The sequence below is a fragment of the Heptranchias perlo genome, chromosome 4, assembly GCF_035084215.1.
Source record: "Heptranchias perlo isolate sHepPer1 chromosome 4, sHepPer1.hap1, whole genome shotgun sequence".
NCBI lineage: Eukaryota > Metazoa > Chordata > Chondrichthyes > Hexanchiformes > Hexanchidae > Heptranchias > Heptranchias perlo.
Window position 1 is genome coordinate 88,564,345 of NC_090328.1, and position 23,108 is coordinate 88,587,452.

The following is a 23,108-nucleotide window of genomic DNA, read 5'->3' on the forward strand; positions in this document are numbered from 1 at the left end:
CGGCGATGGTAATGCCGTTGAATGTCAAGGGGAGGTGGTTAGACACTCTCTGGTTGGAGATAGTCATTGCCTGGCACTTGTCTGGCGCGAATGTTACTTGCCACTTATCAGCCCAAGCCTGGATGTTGTCCAGGTCTTGCTGCATGCAGGCACGGACTGCTTCATTATCTGAGGGGTTGCGAATGGAACTGAACACTGTGCAATCATCAGCGAACATCCCCATTTCTGACCTTATGATGGAGGGAAGGTCATTGATGAAGCAGCTGAAGATGGTTGGGCCAAGGACACTGCCCTGAGGAACTCCTGCAGCAATGTCCTGGGGCTGAGATGATTGGTCTCCAACAACCACTACCATCTTCCTTTGTACTAGGTATGACTCCAGCCACTCGAGAGTTCTCCCCCTGATTCCCATTGACTTCAATTTTACTAGGGCTCCTTGGTGCCACACTCGGTCAAATGCTGCCTTGATGTCAAGGGCAGTCACTCTCACCTCACCTCTGGAATTCAGCTCTTTTGTCCATGTTTGGACCAAGGCTGTAATGAGGTCTGGAGCCAAGTGGTCCTGGCGGAACCCAAACTGAGCATCGGTGAGCAGCCTTTGCTGTATCTAGTGCACTCAGCCATTTCTTGATATCACGTGGAGTGAATCGAATTGGCTGAAGACTAGCTTCTGTGATAGTGGGGATATTGTGAGGAGGCCGAGATGTTCATCCACTTGGCACTTCTGGCTGAAGATGGTTGGAAACACTTCAGCCTTGTCTTTTGTACTCACGTGCTGGACTCTGCCATCATTGAGGATGGGGATGTTTACAGAGCCTCCTCCTCCCGTTAGTTGTTTAATTGTCCACCACCATTCACGACTGGATGTGGCAGGACTGCAGAGCTTTGATCTGATCCGTTGGTTGTGGAATCGCTTAGCTCTGTCTATAGCATGTTGCTTCCGCTGTTTAGCATGCATGTAGTCCTGAGTTGTAGCTTCACCAGGTTGGCACCTCATTTTTAGGTACGCCTGGTGCTGCTCCTCGCATGCTCTTCTACACTCCTCATTGAACCAGGCTTGATCCCCTGGCTTGTTGGTAATGGTAGAGTGAGGAATATGAGGTTACAGATTGTGCTGGAATACAATTCTGCTGCTGCTGATGGCCCACAGCGCCTCATGGATGCCCAGTTTTGAGCTGCTAGATCTGTTCTGAATCTATCCCATTTAGCACGGTGGTAGTGCCACACAACACGTTGGATGGTGTCCTCAGTGCGAAGACGGGATTTCATCTCCACGAGGACTGTGCGGTGGTCACTCCTACCAATACTGTCATGGACAGATGCATTTGCGACAGGTAGATTGGTGAGGACGAGGTCAAGTAAGTTTTTCCCTCGTGTTGGTTCGCTCACCACCTGCCGCAGGCCCAGTCTAGCAGCTATGTCCTTCAGGACTCGGCCAGCTCGGTCAGTAGTGGTGCTACCGAGCCACTCTTGGTGATGGACATTGAAGTCCCCCACCCAGAGTACATTTTGTGCCCTTGCTACCCTCAGTGCTTCGTCTAAGTGGTGTTCAACATGGAGGAGGACTGATTCATCAGCTGAGGGAGGACGGTAGGTGGTAATCAGCAGGTTTCCTTGCCCATGTTTGACCAGATGCCATGAGATTTCATGGGGTCCAGAGTCAATGTTGAGGACTCCCAGGGCCACTCCCTCCTGACTGTATATCACTGTACCGCCACCTCTGGTGGGTCTGTCCTGCCGGTGGGACAGGACATACCCAGGGATGGTGATGGAAGAGTCTGGGACGTTGGCTGAAAGATATGATTCTGTGAGTATGGCTATGTCAGGCTGTTGCTTGACTAGCCTGTGGGACAGCTCTCCTAATTTTGGTGCAAATCCCCAGATGTTAGTGAGGAGGACTTTGCAGGGTTGACTGGGCTTGGTTTGCCTTTGTCGTGTCCGGTGCCTGGTGGTCCGATGCCAGGTGGTCCGTCCGGTTTTATTCTTATTATGACTTACAACCTGCGGCTGGAAGACCATCAACTCGGTGAAGGAGGCCCTTTGGTCCGCCCGAAACATGATGGTCTTCCAGCTGAAGGAGCTATCCACGACTGAGTGTTGCTGACTGGCAAAGGCTTTATGGGGAAAGCCCTTTAAGGGGTGTAAGGCCACCCCCACTTTGTATTGTACACCATGAACTGAATGTACAATGTATGATGCGTAACTGTTTTGAATGTACCGGGACCGCTGAATTATACTGTATGTACCGTTGCAAATTGTATGACCTGTATTGTATTGTTTGAAGCATGACTTGAATTGCATTGTGTGTACCTTTACAAATTTTATGAATAAAGTATATTTTGAAATAAAAAAAAGCTAGGCAGTCAGACATATTTACCTGGCAGGGGAGAATCTGTGATTCCAAAGGCGGATCTCCCAGGACGAGCAGAAACAGCTATAACCTGTTTGTAGCTTTACAGACGTAGAGGGGGATCTCAATGCTGGCCGGGGACCGGTCTAACGCCTTTCTCCAGTAAGGTGAGGACGGTTTCTTTTTCGCAGCGGACATGGCGATCAGACGTTCCAGAGCAAGGGGTGCGCAACACTATCAGGGTGACCACAAAGACGGGTGAAGGACCCACGCCATGGCAGCAGGATATCTTTTTGAGGAAGGTTCTGTCACGAGCCTGTGGATTCGTGCCAGCGGACACCTTCTGCCTGCAGGACTTCCTGAGGAGTGGCTATTTCGACGTGACCTTCAAGAACGTTGAAGGATGCCTGAAGATGTTCCAGGCTTTCAAGGAGAAGGGGAAGGAAGCACCTTTGTCGTTCCTCACCGCGGAACCACTCTTCGCGCTCCCGCAGGAGAAGGAACGGACGCTAACAGTCCACATGTTCAACCCGCATGTGCCCGTCGCAGATGTGCTGATGTTCCTCAAGCGATACGTGGACGGAGCGCAGCACGACATTGCGGACATGCATGGGATCTGGACCAGCAAGAGGAACATTCAGGCGAAGCTGAAGGCGGACGCTGATGGAAACATCATCCACCTACCATCAAGCTTCGCGATTGGGATGAGTTGAGGGTACCTGGTGTACCCGGAGCAGCCCAGAGTGTGCCGATCCTGTGGCAAATCCAGGCACGAAGCAGCCTCCTGAAAGGTGGCGATCTGCAGGAACTGCAGGAAGGAGGGCCACCAGACACTGGACCGTCAGGAGGCCAAGTGCTGCAACCTGTGCAGAGAGGCTGGTCACCTATACAAGACCTGTCTAAACCGGAGACGAAGCTATACTCAGGTAGCGAGAGGCAAGGTGACGCTGGAGAAGGGAGCAGCAGTCGTAGCTGCCCCAAAGGAGGCCAGACCCCTCCCTCCTGCTGTGGTCCCGCATGAAAGGGCCAATGACCAGGAAGAGGACAAAGAGCAGGAAGGGAGTATTGAGAAAATCAACCAAACCCCTCGACACCACACAAATGCAGAATCTGGACCCAGGGTCACAAATGGACATTAACGTAGAGCCCGGACTGATGGAATAGTAAGACCTGAATGTTTTGTTTCGTCTGTATTTTAAAATGGATTTAAAAATCGGATCCATAAACATGCGTAGCATCAAATTGACTATGTGATGTGCCGCGACCCTGGGCTGCCTGTTCAGAGTCAAGCGGGACCTGCTGTTCTTGCAGGAGTGTGGGATCACGCACCTCAGCAACTACCAGCAGTGGTCGCGCATGTGGACCCATGGGCAGTCGATCTGGTCGGGAGGCAACGACAGTCGTTCCTCGGGCCTGGGGATTCTGCTGCGAGGAGGTCAATTCACCATCACCGAGGTTAAGGAGGTGGTAGGGGGCCGCCTGCTCGTAGCAGACGTTCTGTACAAGAAAGCCCCGCTCCAACTGAACAATGTGAACGCCCCGACCCTCTGGAGCGATCGGATGGAGGTCTTCCAGCACCTCCCAATACTGCTGGCGACCTCCAGACCAATCGTTCTCGCCGGAGACTTCAACTGCACCATTGATGTGTCCAGCAGGGGCAGCGGTATACTGGACACCACATCCAAACTCCTGATGGAGCTGGTGAAAGACACAAAGCTTCGCGACGCCTTCAGCAACCCTGCAGGCGGAGCGCCACAGAGATACACCTGGTCCGGGGCAGACGGGTCCGTCCATTCCAGGATAACTTCCTATTTGTGTCCCTTATGCTCAAGGTAAGATCCACCGATGTCCAGCCGGTGTTCTTCTCTGACCACTGCCTCCTATTGGCCAACTGTCAATCGCAGGAAGACCAGACGGCGGGCAGGGGGATAAGGAAGCTGAATGTGAGCCTGTTGACCCTGGAGAACATCGAGGAACTAAAGAGGGATTACACAGGTTGGAGAACCATAAAACTCCTCTTCGACTCCATGGTGCACTGGTGGGAAGCAATCAAGGCCAACATCATCTTCATCCTCAAAGCTGTGCAGAAGGTAAGAGAGAGAGAGACAGAGAGAAGTGTCAACTCCAGAAAAGCGTGCAGGATCTGCTCCAGCTGCAGTCAATGCGGGTCGATGTCGGGGAGGAAATCTGAGAAGTGAAGGACCAGCAAGCCTCGCTCTTTGCCTCAAAGATCATCTTCCGGATTAGAGTCCGCTCCTTAGAGCAGGGCGAGAAGTGCTCACGCTTCTTCTTCCAGGAGCTGCACAGAGAGACCTCTGTGATCAGCAGCCTGAAAGAGGAAGACGGCTCGGTGACGTCTTGGCAGGCCGATCTACTGAGGATCAGCAAACCTGGCTGAATGACGCAAAGCGCACAGACAGCACGGTCTCCCAGTCCTTCCTGTACTCTATCATGGAAGTCTTAGAGGACAGCGAGCGGGAGTGCATGGATCGGCCACTAACCTTGGACGAGCTGACAAAGGCCGTCTGGTCCTTCGAGAAGAGTAGAACTCCCGGAAGCGATGGCTTACCGGTTGAGTTATACTTGGCTCTGTGGGACTGGTTGGCCCAGACCTACTGGAAGTGTACGGGAGTATGCTTCTGGCAGGCAGCATGTCAGAGACCATGAGGAAAGGCATCATCACCGTCATCTACAAGCGGAAGGGGGAGAGGGAAGAAATGAAAAATTGGCGACCCATTTCCTTGCTAAATATCGACAAGATTCTGTCTAAGGCCATCGTCAACAGGCTCAAGTCTCCTCTGGAGCGGGTGATCCACTTGGATCAGACCTGTACTGTACCCGGCAGGAAGAACTCTGATAGCCTTGCGCTGCTCAGGGATACGATCACCTACGTGCAGGACAGTGGGGTGAACGCCTGCCTCATCAGCCTGGACCAGGAGAAGCCCTTTGACAGAATATCCCACATGTACATGATGGACATGCTCTCCAAAATGGGTTTTGGGGAGGGAATCCGCGATTGGATCCGACTGCTCTACGCGGACATCCGTAGCTCAGTCCAAATCAACGGGTGGGAGTCAGAGAGCTTTCTGATCAGATCTGGAGTCAGGCAGGGCTGTCCTCTCTCTGTGGTCTTGTTCGTATGTTGTATCGAGCCGCTTGCCGCATCCATCAGAAAGGATGCAAGTAACAGGGGGTGACGATTCCAGGCAGCAGAGGCCCTCAGGTTAAGGCCTCCCTGTACATGGACGACGTCACCGACTTCTGCTCTGATCAGCAGTCGGTCCTCACACAGATGGGCACCTATGACTGTTTCGAACTGGCCTCGGGGGCCAGTGTGAACCGAAGTAAAAGCGAGGCCATGTTCTTTGGCAGGAGGGGGACCCGGTCCCTTGTCCCCTTCACCATCAGGTCCGACTACCTAAAGGTGCTGGGGATCTGATTTGGGTGGGCCCCTGTCCTGCACAAAGAACTGGGAGGAGCGGATCGCCAAGGCCAAACAGAAGCTTGGTATGTGGGTGCGGTGATCCCTCTCCATAACCGGCAGGAACCTGGTGATAAGGTGTAAGGTACTCACGATGTTGCTCGACGTGGCCAGGGTCTGGCCCATTCCCCACAACTCCGCCGTCACGATCACCCAAGCTATCTTCCACTTTGTCTGGAGGCCTAAGGTACAACGTGTCCGCAGGGCCACTATGTACAAAACCCCAGACAAAGTGGGGGGAAGAGTGGCCCCAATGCCACTTTGATCCTGATGGCCTCCTTTGTGTGTGGCTGCCTCAGGATATGTGAAGAGCCCCAGTACGCAAACACCAAGTGTCACTACGTGCTGGGTTTCTACCTGTCCAACACACTGAGAAGACTGGGTCTGGCCACACTGGCTGAGCAGGCGCAGGATGTCCCGTCCAGCTGGATCTTCCTGCCCTACCTGTCCCAGGTGGAGAAGTTCCTGAGGAGGAACCCCTTCGACCACAAGGACGTCAGACAGTGGTTGACACAAAATGTTCTCAGAGTCCTGCAAGGAATGGAGAGGGTGGACTCGATCGGTTTCTTCCCCGAGCAGACGGTCGATGCCATTTGACAGAACGTCTTGTCGCCGAAACTGACCAACAGGCACCAGGATGTAGCCTGGATGCTGGCGAGAAAGGTCCTCCCAGTGCAGTCCTTCCAACGTGCTTGGAACCTCAGTGCCACCATGAGCGGCCCTCGAGGCTGTGGCGGGGAGGAGACCGTTGTCCCGGTGGGCTGCCCTATTGTGCAGAGAGGTCCGAGAGAGATGCATTGTTATCTGTCCAGGTTCATCCCAAACAGTTCAGTAACACAGGACACTGTGCTCTATAGGCTGTTCCCTGGGATGCACTCCGAGACAGGTATCACCGGCGGCTGGAAGACCATCAACTCGGTGAAGGAGGCCCTTTGGTCCACCCGAAACATGCTGATCTTCCAACTGAAGGAGCTGTCCATGACCGAGTGTTGCCGACTGGCACAATCCAAGGTTCAGGAGTACGTGCTGCGGGACACACTGAAGCGAGGAGCGACCTACGCAAAGGCTCCACGGGAAAGGCCACCATGTAAGGCCACCCCGCCTTGTATCATACAGAATGTTTTAGAAGATATGTACTGTGTTTCTGAATTGTAATAATGAGATCATAGTGTGTATGATCTGCATGGTATTGTTTCAAACTAAATTGCTTGAAATTGTGTCCTTTTACATTGAACTGTATGTATCTTTAAAATTTTATTAAATAAAGTATATTTTGAAATATAAAAAAGCTAGGCATAATCTGGATCAACTCCAAATCCTGAGCTGAAATAATTTTAACTTGATACCAAAGACCGTGTTAGTGAGTTGATGAAATTACCCAGTGCCAGTCATTGACATAAGGGCCTTGATTTTACCCCCCCTCCCCGACAGGCAGGAGAGGGTCTGGGGAGGTAAAATATCGGGGCCAAGCAACCAGACCCATTCCCAGCTGTTTAAATTTAAAAAGACCCACATCGGGCCATCGGTATAGAGGGAAAGTCACCTGATCATTCAGGGTGGGAGTTTTGTTAAGTACAGTGTCCCCAGGTAGTATCTCCACCCCCACCCCCCCCCTCCTCCAAGGGTTGATGGTAACATCTCAACAAATGAGGAAGAATCAGGTGTCCTTTGTCTAAATTACCTTCCTTTTTATTTGTATTAAAGCTCAGTTGGTTGATTGCAGACAGTACATTTACAGATTAAAAGCCCCACACAAGATATTTAGAAATGTTATGTTTTTATTTTACTAGTTAAAACACAACAGGATCGCCTTATCCCTCCATAAAAAACACACACAAAAACTGGTGAAGGATCTGCATTGATGGCTTAATGATGGCTCACAGTAGAGTGAACAGAGTGATGACAGTGGACTTAAGCCCAATATATTGCTGATACAGTAGCAGCAATACCTGGTGATAAAAAACTGGAAATGAAAAGATGACACTACAGATGGCTTCTTTCTGTTTGAGTTGATGACCCATATGATCAGGGTTATAAATCACTGCAACCTTAATGTTCTACAAAATGCTAAAATCTATTAAATGTCTTTTTATAGAACCCTATGAACCCTTCACATGCGGTACTGTATCTCTTAAATGTAACTGCTGGGTTTATTGATTGCTTGTTTTACACTGCAAGAACAGAACTGGTTTGCAGTTCTCAACTTTAGACACACTTAGAGAACATTGGCAAAATTGATTTTCTGTAAATTTTGAACACTGACTATTACAGATTACAATGAAACATTTGAAAGCAAAATGCAGTTTCTCACTCAGAAATCTCTCAGTAAAATGTAAGCTGCTTAGTTTTCTTTTTGGAAGGAGGAAGAGAAGAGCTTCATAAGTGCTAATGCGGTTTTGGAAGGTTGAAACAGCTCATTTTGTTTTTCATCAGGATGACTTCATGGTTTGAGATATAAAGAAAATAACACTGGCCTTGCTTCAAGTTTTTGGCTTGTTTCTTTCTGAAGTGACTTCCAGTCCTCACAGTAGTCCATTAAATTCAAATCAAGGTTGAACTACAGAAAATATTGGGCCAGAATTTGCTGACAACTTGCGCCATCTACGTGCATGTCATTACTACTTCCAGGAATTTATGGCATAAGTGATTCAGGCCATTAATTTACGGTACGTCAAATTTTCCTGGGACCATTTTCGCCGTGAACCTCAACAAAACAGTGAGAATTCAATTTTCATAGCTCTGCCCTCCTATAAAATCAATTGCAATGTCCAATTCGCTGGATTAACGTTACCTAGATTGCCGCTGCTACTTAGACTGAACCAGAATGACGCTGGTGACCTGGCAATGGCGAGGGATCCATCAATAGTTCAATTTGCATTTTTGTGTTAAAAATAATTAGACACATACATCCTTGGATTCCTGAAGATATTTGTAACTGACCAGTTTGAATGCAAGGAAGCTTTATATATGTGCAACTTCAATTGCTTAACAGGTATTAAAAAAATTAGGGAAAGGAATAATTTATTTACATTAGGGGATAATGATTAGAGCGATTTATTTCTTGGTAGGGTCAGGGAGAGTTTTAAAAATGCTGGTGACCTGATCGCTTCTTTCGCTATTTGCAGACCACAGTGCCGACCTCGTCTCATCTCTAAACTCTGGTCCTGCAAGCAAGCTGAATATTTGAGCAGAATCACTGCCGGGTTCTTCATCACCATTGGATCACAAGAGCAAAGGTCTTCACTGTAGCGGAGAGATGAGCCTGTGCACAGCTTCCACGGGGCGCCCACTTACTTTATGTCACGGAAACAGTGTCAGTCAAACCATAACTTACTTTAATATGTTTTTCTACACTCAGACGTAAAGCCGGTAAGATTTGGTTGTAGTCATTTCTTACTCTGCCTGCATTCCACAGTTGACCATGGATGTAGAAGGTTTTGCAGTCAAGCATTTCAGGCACAACAGTAAGGTTAATTTACAGCTGGGGGAATAATGTAACAGGTTCTGCATAGACGTGCCACACTGTGAATTTCCTTTTGTTTCATTCAGTGATCACACATCCGACTCTTCTATCAAAAGTGAAATACTGCAGCTGCTGGAAATCTGAAATAAGAACAGAAAATGCTGGCGAAGCTCAGCAAGTCAGGCAGCATCTGTCGAGAAAGAAACAGTTAGCGTTTCAGAAGGATTTTCGACTTGAAACGTTAACTCTGTTTCTTTCTCCATAGTTGCTGCCTGACTTGCTGAGCTTCTCCAGCATTTTCTGTTTTTATTTCCAACCCTTCTACGTTCTGTAACTTGCAAGTGCTAAAGACTGATAAGCACTGGCCATTGGCCGCGCCACTCCTGATTCGCCGCTATGCTTACTGCGGCACATTCTAATTATTTTTACAGCAGATTGTGGCATGAAATCACCACTGGAGGATCAGGGAGCACAACGATCTAGCTTATGGTGTTTGTCGCCAATATCACCATTGCAGTGAATGGCCATTATGTTTAAAGCCCTATTACATTTAAGCTGCACCAATATAAATGTGGTGACATTTTAGAAGTCTCTAGTGTAGGTAACCAGGATTAAACTATATTGCAATTCCAGTATTAAAACATGCCCATCAAGACCCTGGACTGCTGCTTGGTTACAGAGTGAGGTGATATATTTTTGAAACCATAACATAACTAGTTAATACGCAACAACCTTAAGTGACACAGTTACGGTCATCACTCAAAACTGCTTGGTAAATCTTTATCATTTATTTGCAAATACATGACACAATGACATGCAGAAATGCATCACTGTGTTACAAAAATGTCACTGCATCGCTCCCATAACATAACATAACAGTAAAAATGATGCACAGGCTCTTCTCCCTCCCCAGCATCAAACAGACTTCTTTAACGTACTACTGAAGATAATTTCCACCAATATTTTAAAAATTATTTTAAAAATTAAACTGGCAAATAGATTAGTGCCAGTATAAAACATCACAATGTGCAACGTAGTGTGACCATCAATGAACTACATTCATTCCACTTTCCTTTTACAGGTAAGGAAAAAAACCATCATTTTTGTAAAGCTGCAAGGGCACTGATTAACAGAATCGATAAATTACAGCACTGGCATTTTTGTATGTCACTCACAGTCTTCTCAGATTAGCATTTATTACTCTAATGCTGGTTTAGGCACACCAGCTGAAATGTAGAACTGAGTTTTATGGAGTTTTTTTTAAATGGTTTAACTCTGGCACTTTACTTAAATAAGGTTATGCATTTGATTACCAGATATTTTGTAAAGTTTGAAGCCAAGAGGATGAATGTCTTTAAAATGTTCCCAACGTGCTTACAAGGACACAAAAGAAACCTTTAGTGGATTAACCTTGTTAGTCAGTGTATTGTATACTTTTGTATGAAAAGAACACTTTGACTCTGCATAATTTGAAAAAGTAGACATAGAGGGGGAAAAATTGGTTAAGGGTCTGTTCTGGGCGATGCGCTAATAACCCGCGCCTGACGGACCCTGGGCAGGCAAGACGCAAGTTTGGTCCCAAGGGAGCACTTACCTGCAATCAGCGTTCCTTTCCAGGCCTTGCACGTGGAATAAATGCACCAGAGGGAGCTCCATCTCTTAAAGGGAAGATGTTTCTTAGAAATCTCTTAAAGGTAGCTTGTACCTGTTATTTGCTGAAAATAACAGTCTACTGGCTGTATGGAGTCTGAACAGATATCAGACATTGCACACGTAAAACACAGATGCAGAGCCCATCCCTATGTTTACACATTGATGAGTTATGTTAAAACATTGAATAAAGGTTGCGCATTACTAAATCCCACATCCTCCAATCTGCACACCAGACCTTACCAATCTGCTGATCTGAGTTGATAACAGGCCTGAGAGAGCGCATGCACCAAGGTTCTCTGCTGATGCACTACAGACCTTGGGTGCAAGAGGTGGACAGAAGGAGGAACATCCTATATCCATGGGGCGGGGGGGGGGGGTGCAAGAGATCCTCTAGACATATACTCAAAAGACAGCGGGAAGCAGCGGGGACGAAGTCAATACCAGGCACACAGCATCATGAACATGGATGCAATGTAGGAAGAAGTTCAATGCTTTGACATGAGTGAGCAAGGTGAGTGAGGTCAACTGTCAAGTGGCGTCTGCCGAGCAACTGCACCACGCACTACACCCCCCCATCCCCCACATACCAATAAACTCTTTCCATCAGTATTCAACTCTTCCAAGCAGATACTTCCTCCCATCCTTACACATTACCACTGTTTCAAGCCGCCGACCCACAACTCACAGGCCACACACACCGGCAGCTATTCAACCATGACAGGCACATCACCCAGGCACACATCCCGCTTTCTTGCAGGAGACAGTGGCGCATATCAAGAGGCAGCAAGTGGCAGTTGCTTTAGCCCCTCGAGCCTGTTCCACCATTCAGCGAGATCATGGTGGACCTGTGACCTAACTTCATATACCCGCCTTAGCCCCATGTCCCTTAATACCCTTAGTTCACAGAAATCTATCAATCTCAGATTTAACATTCACAAGTGAGCTAACATCAACTGCCGTCTGTAGAAGAGTGTTCCAAATGTCTCCCACCCTTTGCGTGTAGAAGCATTTCCTAACTTCACTCCTGCACATCCTGGCATTAAATGTTAGGCTATGTCCCCGCATCCTAGTATTGAAGTCGAGGAGACCTCCGAAAACAGTTACAAATGTCTGGGCCGCCAGGGGCAATGATCCAGCCACTAACCTGTAAATCCTGCATGGTCCCTTTAAACAGCGCCGGTGGAGGGTCCCTCCAGGCACTCTAAGACACGTTCAGATGGTCGGGGTTAAGACTGTGCTTTGAGTTGAACCTTAAGTCCCAAAATGCTGTCAATCACTTTAAATCAGCGTTGCACACTGATTGAAGCCATTTTCTCCCTACTTTACATGATTCCAGAGTTTTTTTTATCTGCGCCTGCGCAAACTCCTATGCCAAGATGGCGTCTGGCGCACATCATGCAGGAAATGTGCGTGCGCATCCGAGACGCCATCTTGGATGTCGGCGAGGCCGTGTAGCGCCGAAACAATGGGCGCTACACAGCCCAATTTAGCACCCAGATTGTCTTAGCTCCAAGGTTTTCATCAATGGAGCATTAGATTTATTGCAGAGCAGAGTCCTGAGATTGTGTCAGAAATTCTTGTCCAACTGAGCCACTTAAAGCATGGTAGCATTTTGGCAAGATCAAACCCGAGAGGTTTGGAGGGAAGGAGGTGCAGCTGTTGCATTCGTATCAATAACTTTGATGCCAGAGGACACAGAATGAGGTAGGGTATAAACCAATGCTCAATGGCAGAATGAGGAGATTCAGAAGAATCATCTACAATCTGGTAGTGCTTAGGCTCAACTACCAAACCAGAATCCTATCAGAAAGTGTCAATCATTTTGTGTTGGCTTTTTAGATTTGTTTTTTTTCATCGGAACAAACCCTTTCTACAGAAAATAAATCCGTTTTCATCTTCATTTTCAATTTAAACTTTATTGTTCAGATGTTCAGTCCAATGTTCCTTCCCTATGTTGACGAGGATACTCTTTCCTTGACCATGCATTAACTGCTACCAGCAGCATGGAAGGAGGGAATAAATTGTATGTTTGATGCTTATGTTTTCCTCTGTTACCATTAAACCCTGGGTTTGTGCCTGTGATCAAAGCAAATAGCTTTTTTTCCTCCTCCAATTTTTTTTTCTTTTTACTCATTTCCTCTTCTGAAAGTGATGACTCACAATGAGGTGTAGTGAAAAGGTGCCAGCAACTCTGATACCTCATCCAAGTGATCATTCTTCAACTGTGAGCTCAGACAATGAGTGTTAGTGTTAGCAAGCTTATCAAAGTTAGAAGCATCATAGCAAAGGGTGATTGGGCCCTCACCCAAAGCACTTTCCAACAGAAGTCATTCGACAATGATCAGAAGGAGCAACTTTGCATGATTTTTCCTCTTCCTAGTCCAGTGGTGTGAAGGCCACTGTAACATTTCTCAATACTCCTGCTACTCAGATCAGCTAAGTCAATATAGATTAAGGATCAAACCTGGAACCTTCCAGCTCTTATTTGTTCAGTACAACAGGTTACCTACTTGGTGAGCAAAAGTATCTAGTTTTCAGCATACTAGGGAGAAAATAGGACCTGATCTATTCAAACAGAATTTAGCAATATGGCCAAATGTGAAGTTCTTTCCTGATTTTACATTGAAAGAATAGCTAATCAAGTAAAAAAACAATCACATAAAGGTAGAAATTGTGTGATGTATACCAGGCAATTCTGGTGAAATTTCATTGATGGAGGTCAGAGACTGGGGCAAAACCTTTTTAACTGGACAAGAAATCCTGACCAGGGGATGGGCACTTCTGTCCCCCCTTACATCCCAGCAGTCGTCTGGGGCATGTTTGAAGGTGTTTCTGGGCTCCACTTGGAATCCCACAAGATACACCTCTGATTCACCCAGCAATACCTACATCTGCTGAGTACAGGCATAAGTTTGAATCTGGGCCTAAAGTGGGCCCTGCAGTCAGGCATCGATTGCCGCTGTATCAGGCCTTATGTTACAGAAGGGGTGTAAAAAGAACTCGAGGTCTATATTCTTTAGACAACTGGCCTCCGGCACCCCCGCTCTGCTATAGGTGTCCCCTACGCCATTTCTTCATTCTCAATCTTTTCTCCAAAGAGAGCAAGTTCAATTCTGCCAGCCTGATCTCATAATTTAGTTTTACAGGCCCCAGACTCATCTCTCTCACTCTTCTGTACTTAGGTTAACAATACTAGCTGTTTTATGCACTATGGGTGGATAAGGCATGACTCTTTTTAAACTGGGCATAGATGGATGCTATATGTGGTAATGGATAATTTCTTTAAATTTATATACTTCCACTTATCTAGTGTGAGATTATATATTTAGCTGCATTTACACTTGTACTGGGAGATACTCTAGCACAGCTCATTAGTAATCACTGAGAAACATTCTGCTGTCTACTGTGTCATTCTACCATCATCTTAAAATTAAAGCAGTGGTATTCCTTAACTGGTACAATTGCTAATGTTACAACAATAATCTACTAATTAAAATCTTTGTATCTTTTTTAAATGCTCAAAATGTGGCTGTGTGAGCAGTTGTTGCTTCCAAACTGCAGCCTGACTCCAATTCCTAAGATGCTCAAGGCTGTGTTTGAAGAAGTCATCTGACTGTTATTTTTGACACTCCCAATGATACCTAGCATCAGCTGGATTCAAAGTGTTAGAGTAAGTCTAATTAATAAAAGAAAAGAAAGTATAGTATTCTTCAATTTACAAATAATAATAATGAAAAAAAAAAGCCACTTTATAGGTGACAAAATGGATTAACACATTTCCCTTCCATCTTTGAGGCCTGAGTTTGAATTTATTCCAGACTGAGGGAATGAAGTTCACTCTCTAACACTTGTAATGGTCCTACATGAAATGAGTTTGGGCATTCTTAACTAAGCTCTTACAGGGCAACGACCCACAGAAAATTGATAAGAAATTGGAAATCTCATTCAGACAGACCAAAAAGGATAGCTGCTATGAGAAAGTATGTTCATTCATTAGGGTGCTCATCTGAGGTTGGGTTAAAGCAGAAAGGCAACCGTTTAGAGCCTTCCCGCCATTGTATACCGAGGGGCTGCAATCAGGAAAACCCCCCCTCGGGCAGAATGTAAAATTCAAATTGATGTAATGTACCTGTAATGAATCTGTCATGCACCTGTAATGAATCTGTAATCAATAATCTGCATTGACTGTAATGCAACGAGGCACCCTAGAGTGTCATGAACTGTAATTATGTACAATGTGTTCATTGAACTGTACTTGATGTAACCTGCAAATTGTATAATCTGTATTGTGTACGTTTGGAATGTGATATGACAACTGTATTGTATGTATTGCTGCAAATTCTATGAATAAAGTATATTTTATGAAAAAAAAAGGAGCTTCACTCAGCACCTGGCCTGTGAGTACTTGATGTTGATACTGGATTCAAAATGGAAAGCTGTTCCACATCGCTCATCTTGAAGTGCACAGGGAAAGAAATTCAACAAAAGTACTTGCTACTTTAATTAGATGCAAGCTTAAGCTCATTCATAAATGAGCATAAAGGAGATGGGAATATCAGAAGCAGCAAGAAACTGCAGATAGCTTGCTCACATTCAGGCTTGGCTAACCTATCTGTATGTGTCCCAACCTTCTTTTGATAACTCAAAGGCAAAATACTGCGGATGCTGGAAATCTGAAAACAGAAAATGCTGGAAATACTCAGTAGGTCAGGCAGCATCTCTTTAGATAACTGCTGACTACAAACACAGTTGAGCTGTGACTTAACTTTGCAAAAGAAATAGTCCTCTTGGGAGTACCATGATGTTATGAGACAGTCACTTGAATAAAATCTTCCCGTCGGCCAGGTGTGCATGTTGGGCCTGGATAAAGCACTTCTGCTCCTCCGGGCCCACAAGCAGTGCAATAAAGGTACTCACCTCATGGATCCGGCCCTTCCCTCCCGCTTTCACCTGACATGATTAAGAAGCGGTGAAACCCGAACAGGTACGGCTAAATTCATTTTGAAGTTCCAATGCACAAAATATTAAGTACTTCAAGTATCTCAATGAGATACATTGCCCTTTTAGGTAATGGCTCGCTGGCTTTAAGTGGGGGTGGGACTTCTAGGTGACTGCTGTCCACATGCACAAGTTAATCCAATCTGGCAAGGCATTAAGAAGCTACTAAAAACTATAATGAAGACTCCCTGCTCGCTCACTATTCAGCAAGTGCTCAATGCACTCAAAGGTGATTACAAGCTGGAAGGGGCTGTTGAAGGGGAGCAGTGCGACTCCAAGTCCAGGGTTATCCCGCATCATTTTTTGGCATCAGCAGCCTAGATACTCCAGCCACTGGGGATCTTTAGTACAGGCACCAGGCTGCGCACTGTTGGAGTTGTGCTCTGTACTGAGTTAAATGAGCTTTTCTCAGTGTCAGCAAGAAACATCTCCTTGTCTGTCTTGTAACATCATTCTGTAGATCCTTTTGAGCGCACTAAATAAACATTTTCTCAAAATGACATCAAGTGGTTTGTGATCACTTTTCACAGTACTTTTTTTCCAAAGACATACTGCTCGAATTTCTCTAAACCAAAAACACTGGCTGGACTATGTTAGGTTGGCTCCAGGCAGCTTCTCTTTCCTCTGTTCTCAGACTCATCACTGTGGCACCAGGTAACCTGCTTTTCTACCTGGGTCAATCATACGATAATTTGTATGCTTTGTCTCACTGAATAAACTTTATTATTTGCACATTGTGTGGATAACAGCAGCACAAATCTGAATAATCAGCTCAGAATGCACAATAGCATTGAATAACTGAATTTTTTCAGTGTCAATGAAGCAACTAATGTGGACCCCATATTACCATATAAGCTTAAGGCCAGACCTCCTCACAGTGTGTATGAACTCTGAGGCAGTATGATACAATTTAACTCTCCGGCACAGCAAAAATTGTTGTTTTGCTGTGTTATTCTTTTCCCCACCTGCCACACACTTAGCAGTACAGTGGTGCAAGTGTACCAAGAGAAGCACTGATTGGATGATCTCCAATTTTCTCTCTCTCCTTTCCTGCTTGCAGAAATCAGGAGCTCACATCATAAAAGCTCACAGGAGAATTATGTATCCAACCACTTATGCATAGATCACATTAATTTGCTGAACACAAGCCTGTGCTTCAACTAAGTTTGAAAAGGTTTGGTTGGTTTCATTGATCCAGTTCCTATCAGCATTGAAATCTTTACAGACTCAGTTCCAATAAATAAGAAGTAACACCAGTTAAAATGCATTCTGTGTAAAATGTAATGGCTATAATGGCATGTAATGAGTTGCATGTTATAACTACAGCATAAAATTGGACCTATGCTCGAGAATGCAGATAAGGTGGTACAGCTAATGTTTTTGTTCTATTCATTCGTGGGATGTGGGCGTTGCTGGCAAGGCCAGCATTTCTAGCCCTTCGCTAACTGCTCTTGAGAAGGTGGTGGTGAGCCGCCTTCTTGAACCGCTGCAGTCTGATTGGTGAAGGTACTCCCACAGTGGTGTTAGGTAGGGAGTTCCAGGATTTTGACCCAGCGACGATGAAGGAATGGTGATATATTTCCAAGTCAGCATGGTGTGTGACTTGGAGGGGAACGTGCAGATGTTGGTGTTCCCATGTGCCTGCTGCCTATGTGCTTATAGGTGATAGCGGTTGCAGGTTTGGGAGATGCTGTCGAAGAAGCCTTGGCGAGTTGCTGCAGTGTACCTTATAGATGGTACACACTGCAGCCACAGTGCGCTGGTGGTGGAGGGAGTGAATGTTTGAGGTGGTGGATGGGGTGCCAATCAAGCAGGCTGCTTTGTCTTCGAAACATAGAAACATAGAAAATAGGAGCAAGAGTAGGCCAATCGGCTCCTCGGGCCTGCTCCGCCATTCAAAATGATCATGGCTGATCATCTAACTCAGTACCCTGTTCTCGTTTTTTCCCCATATCCCTTGATCCCTTTAGCATTAAGAAATCTATCTATCTCTTTCTTGAATACATCTAATGACTTGGCCTCCACTGCCTTCTGTGGTACAGAATTCCACAGGTTCACCACCCTCTGAGTGAAGAAATTTCTCCTCATCTCGGTTCTAAATGGCATACCCTGTATCCTGAGACTGTGACCCCTGGTTCTGGACTCCCCAGCCAACAGGAACATCCTCCCTGCATCTAGTCTCTCTAGTCCCGTTAGAATTTTATATGTTTCAATGAGGTCACCTCTCATTCTTCTAAAGTCTAGTGAATATAGGCCTAGTCGACCCAATCTCTCCTCATATGTCAGTCCTGCCGTCCCAGGAATCAGTCTGGTAAACCTTCGTTGCACTCCCTCCATGGCAAGGGCATCTTTCCTTAGATAAGGAGACCAAAACTGCACACAATACTCCAGATGTGGTCTCACCAAGGCATTGTATATCAGCAGTAAGAAATTCCTGCTCTTGGATGGTGTTGAGCTTTTTGAATGTTGTTGGAGCTTCACTCATCCAGGCAAATAAAGAGTATTCCATCACACTCCTGACTTATGCCTTGTAGATGATGGAAAGGCTTTGGGGAGTCAGGAGGTGAGTCACTCGCTGCAGAATACCCAGCCTCTGACCTGCTCTTGTAGCCACAGTATTTATGTGGTTGGTCCAGTTAAGTTTCTGGTCAATGGTGTCCCCCAGGATGTTGATGATGGGGGATTGGGGAATTCGGCGATGGTAATGCCGTTGAATGTCAAGTGAAGGTGGTTAGACTCTCTCTTTTTGGAGATGGTCATTGCCTGGCACTTGTCTGGCGCGAATGTTTCTTGCCACTTATCAGCCCAAGCCTGGATGTTGTCCAGGTCTTGCTGCATGTGGGCACGGAATACTTCATTATCTGAGGGGTTGCGAATGGAACTGAATACTGTGCAATCTTCAGCGAACAGCCCCACTTCTGACCTTACAATGGAGGGAAGGTCATTGATGAAGCACCTGAAGATGGTTGGGCTGAGGACACTGACCTGAGGAACTCCTGCAATGATGTCCTGGGGCTGAAATGATTGGCCTCCAACAACCACTACCATCTTCCTTTGTGCTAGGTATGACACCAGCCACTGGCGAGTTTTCCCCAATTCCTGTTGACTTCAATTTTACTAGGGCTCCTTGGTGCCACACTCGGTCAAATGCTGCCATGATGCCAAGGGCAATCACTCTCACCTCACCTCTGGAATTCAGCTCTTTTGTCCATGTTTGGACCAAGGCTGTAATGAGGTCTGGAGCCGAATGGTCCTGGCGGAACCCAAACTGAGCATCGGTGAACATGTTATTGGTGAGTAAGTGTCACTTGATAGCACTGTCGACGACACTTCCCATCACTTTGCTGATGATTGAGAGTAGACTGATGGGGCGGTAATTGGCCGGATTGGATTTGTCCTGCTTTTTGTGGACAGGACATACCTGGGCAATTTTCCACTTTGTCGGGTAGATGCCAGTGTTGTAGCTGTACTGGAACAGCTTGGCTAAAGGCGCGTTTAGTTCTGGAGCATAAGTGTTCAGCACTACAGCCGGGATGTTGTTGGAGCCCATAGCCTTTGCTGTATCCAGTGGACTCAGCCGTTTCTTGATATCACATGGAGTGAATTGAATTGGCTGAAAACTGGCTTCGGTGATGGTGGGGATATCGGGAGGAGGCTGAGATGGATCATCCACTCGGCACTTCTGGCTGAAGATGATTGCAAATGCTTCAGCCTTGTCTTTTGCACTCACGTGATTGAGAAGGGGAAATCCATGGATCTTCCTTCTCCCTTTAGTTGTTTAATTGTCCACCACCATTCACGACTGGATGTGGCAGGACTGCAGAGCTTTGACCTGATCCGTTGGTTGTGGGATCGCTTAGCTCTGTCAATATCATGCTGCTTCCGCTGTTTAGCATGCATGTAGTCCTGTGTTGTAGCTTCACCAGGTTGGCACCTCATTTTTAGGTATGCCTGATGCTGCTCCTGGCATGCTCTTCTACACTCCTCATTGAACCAGGGTTGCTCCCCTGGCTTGATGGTAATGGTAGAGGGAGGGATATGCCGGGCCATGAGGTTACAGATTGTGCTGCTGCTGATGGCCCACAGCGCCTCATGGATGCCCAGTTTTGAGCTGCTAGTTCTGTTCTGAATCTATCCCATTGAGTACGGTGGTAGTGCCACACAAAATGATGGACGGTGTCCTCTGTGTGAAGACGGGACTTCGTCTCCACAAGGACTGTGCAGTGGTGACTCCTACCAATACTGTCATGGACAGATGTATCTGCAACAGGTGGATTGGTGAGGACGAGGTCAAGTCGGTTTTTCCCTCGTGTTGGTCGTCTCACCACCTGCCGCAGGCCCAGTCTGGCAGCTATGCCCTTCAGAACTCGGCCAGCTCAGTCAGTAGTGGTGCTACCGAGCCACTCTTGGTGATGGACATTGAAGTACCCCACCCAGAGTAAATTCTGTGCCTTTGCTACCCTCAGTGCTTCCTCCAAGTAGTGCTCAACATGGAGGAGCACTGATTCATCAGCTGAGGGAGGGCAGTAGGTGGTAATCATGTCCTTGCCCATGTTTGACCTGATGCCATGAGGCTTCATGGGGTCCAGAGTCAATGTTATATATTGGAGATTGACAGGCTGGATGCTTCTGTTGGGCCGGAAAGCAGCAGGGGAATGATCGGGGTCTTTGGGTACTGGATTATGGGGGGGGAAGGCAGTCATTGTGGCTTGTTGGACGGCGTGCCGGGGGTGGGGCAGGCCGGACGGCGCGCCGGGGGTGGGGCAGGCCGGACGGCGTGCCGGGGGTGGGGCACGTCGGACGGCGCGAGGGGAGGGGGATGTCGGACAGTGCGCGGTGAGGGGGATGTCGGACAGCTTGGGGAGGGGGAGTGTCGGACAGTGTGTGGGGGGTATGTCGGATATTGTTGGGGGGTTGTGGCGCATGAGCATTTTGGAGAGTGGGGGGGGGGGCGCGGCTGATCACAGGGTGTCTAAAAGGTAAGTTTGATGGGCCGCGGGGAAGCACTCCTGCTCCTCCTGGCCCACAAGCAGTGCAACAGAAGGACCTACCTCATGGATCTGGCCCTTCTCGCCTCCTTTTACCTGCTGGGAATCCCGTGGCCAGGGAAATCCGATCTCCATGGGTTGAAAATAAAAATTTAGATAAAATGGAGGCATACAGCTTCCTTAAATGATTTTACTGACCGACCCGCCTCCTGAGAGCAGATTGGTTGCCTATCCCCCGACCCGCCTCCATTAAAACCGAAAGTGGGAGGGTTGGGGTCGGGTTTGAGCAATTAAAAATTTTACCTCCCCACCCGCCCCCAACCCATCTGTTCTTGAGGGTTAAAACTCCCCCCCAAGAGTCCACTAGTGCAATTAAAACCCAGGACCATTCCTCGTGCTATCAAAACAAAGGGCCATCCACAGTGCAATTAAACCCACTCTCTCATTACCCATTACTGCTAAACATCAGATATATAACTGCAGTAATACATCTTTTATACCATCATGCTATGTTTTCTCAGCTTAAAAACTAGCAGAGAACAAAAATTAAATACCTAGGTAATGCAATATACATATGTATGGGTGTGTCTCTCTCACTCTCTCGGGAGGGTGATAATGGACAGGGTTTTGGAATTCAATCACCACTAGCAAAAATCTCAGAATATCATTTAATAAAAATGGAATTTGACATTCAGTTACTGTGAATCACTGGCCTGAATGTTATCCCCACATGGAATAAGCTCTATTATTATAAAACAGTTTATCTTTGAATGTGAGCAACTCCACAAAGATCTGACAGTACATATAAATGTAATTAAAATGTAGTGTAGGGGGTAGAAATTGATATACTTTGTGCCCGTTTTCTGGGCGTAAAGCGGGCCCAAGGCATACAAATTTAGCAGTGGAACAGCCTGTGCCCAATCTGCGCCGATGCCTAAAACAGGTGTTAGGTCCCTTGAATGTATAAACTAGTGGCCTAACGCCTGTTAAAGGACCCGTTTTGTAAATTTGGCAGCAATGAGTTGAGCAGGTACCAGGCCTGCCCCACTCAGGGTTTTTCAGTCGACCTCTTGGCTGCCAATGAGAGGAGTAGCAGTCCTGAAAGTCAGCCACCCCCCCCACCAATCGCCTTTTTTCCTCTAATTTAAATGAGGGAAGAGGCCCAATTTCGATCGGGTCTCAGGCCTACCTATTCTGGTGCAGGCATTGTTCCCGCTGGTGGGCTGGCGCTTTGCAATTTCCACTCCTATATGTTTAAATGTAGCTAAAATAAGCACCGATGAGCTGCAGGGTATACTGTGTGTCAGGTAAATATCATAAATTGTGCTTTTTTATTTTTTTTGTAAAACACAAATGAATAAGAAAAATTAAGATATGCATTTAAATCAAGTGAAGAATCAAACCATAGCTTTCCTCTGTCCATTTCTATCAGGAAAACCGTAATTACATATGTATTAGTGCCTGTTTTTGGATAGATCAGCCTTGGTCCCCAGTTCATAAAGATTCATATGAAAACAACACAATTAACATAATCTGAATTAAAATTTGAAGGAAGCCAAACTGTACTGCATTTTATTCTGCAAGTACTTACTGTGGCTGGAGAAGCACGTGTTGTGTGGCTGACTGGGTGATTGGATCCATCCATTGACCCGCCTATAAGATAGGCACCCCCTGAGCTGCTGATTATCTGACCGCCTGTGACGCCCATTGGAATGCCGCCAGTGCCTACCATGTTGTGAGACGAGACCACTGTTGTCACCTGGGCAGAGTTTCCTTGGGAATCGAAATATGTTCCCCCTGTGTTCTGGCTGTACATTTGTGCCTCGGAGTAGGGATAGGTAGTTGATCGGCTGAGGAAAAAAATTAAAAGCAAAGTTTATTATTCTTATATTGGCAGATCTTTATACAGTACCTTCGACAGGAGAAAGAAGGGAGATCAATAGATACTTTTAAATAAACTGATAAAAACTACAAGCTGGTATCTAAATATGATCTTTTATCTGAATATTTTACTGAGACAATATGGGTTATGAGGTTGTCAACCTGTAAGCCACATCATGACATAAAACTGTAGTTTGCACTACAGGATTTAAAAGCACATATTGTTCAGTAATATTAATCTATATTTCTTTAAACGTAAGTTAACAATAGCAAACATCTGCAGAAAAAAATTAC

The 23,108-nt window shown here is 46.4% G+C and overlaps 1 protein-coding gene across 1 annotated transcript in view; it reads right to left on the reverse strand.

Annotated features, from left to right (window-relative positions):
* The window catches only part of rfx3 (regulatory factor X, 3 (influences HLA class II expression)), a 371,090-nt gene that overhangs the window by 102,902 nt on the left and 245,080 nt on the right, over nucleotides 1-23,108 (reverse strand). Inside the window, exon 5 of the mRNA XM_067983285.1 lies at nucleotides 22,525-22,783. Within this exon, the coding sequence (XP_067839386.1) occupies nucleotides 22,525-22,783 (259 nt within the window). The remainder of the gene's footprint in view (nucleotides 1-22,524; nucleotides 22,784-23,108) is intronic.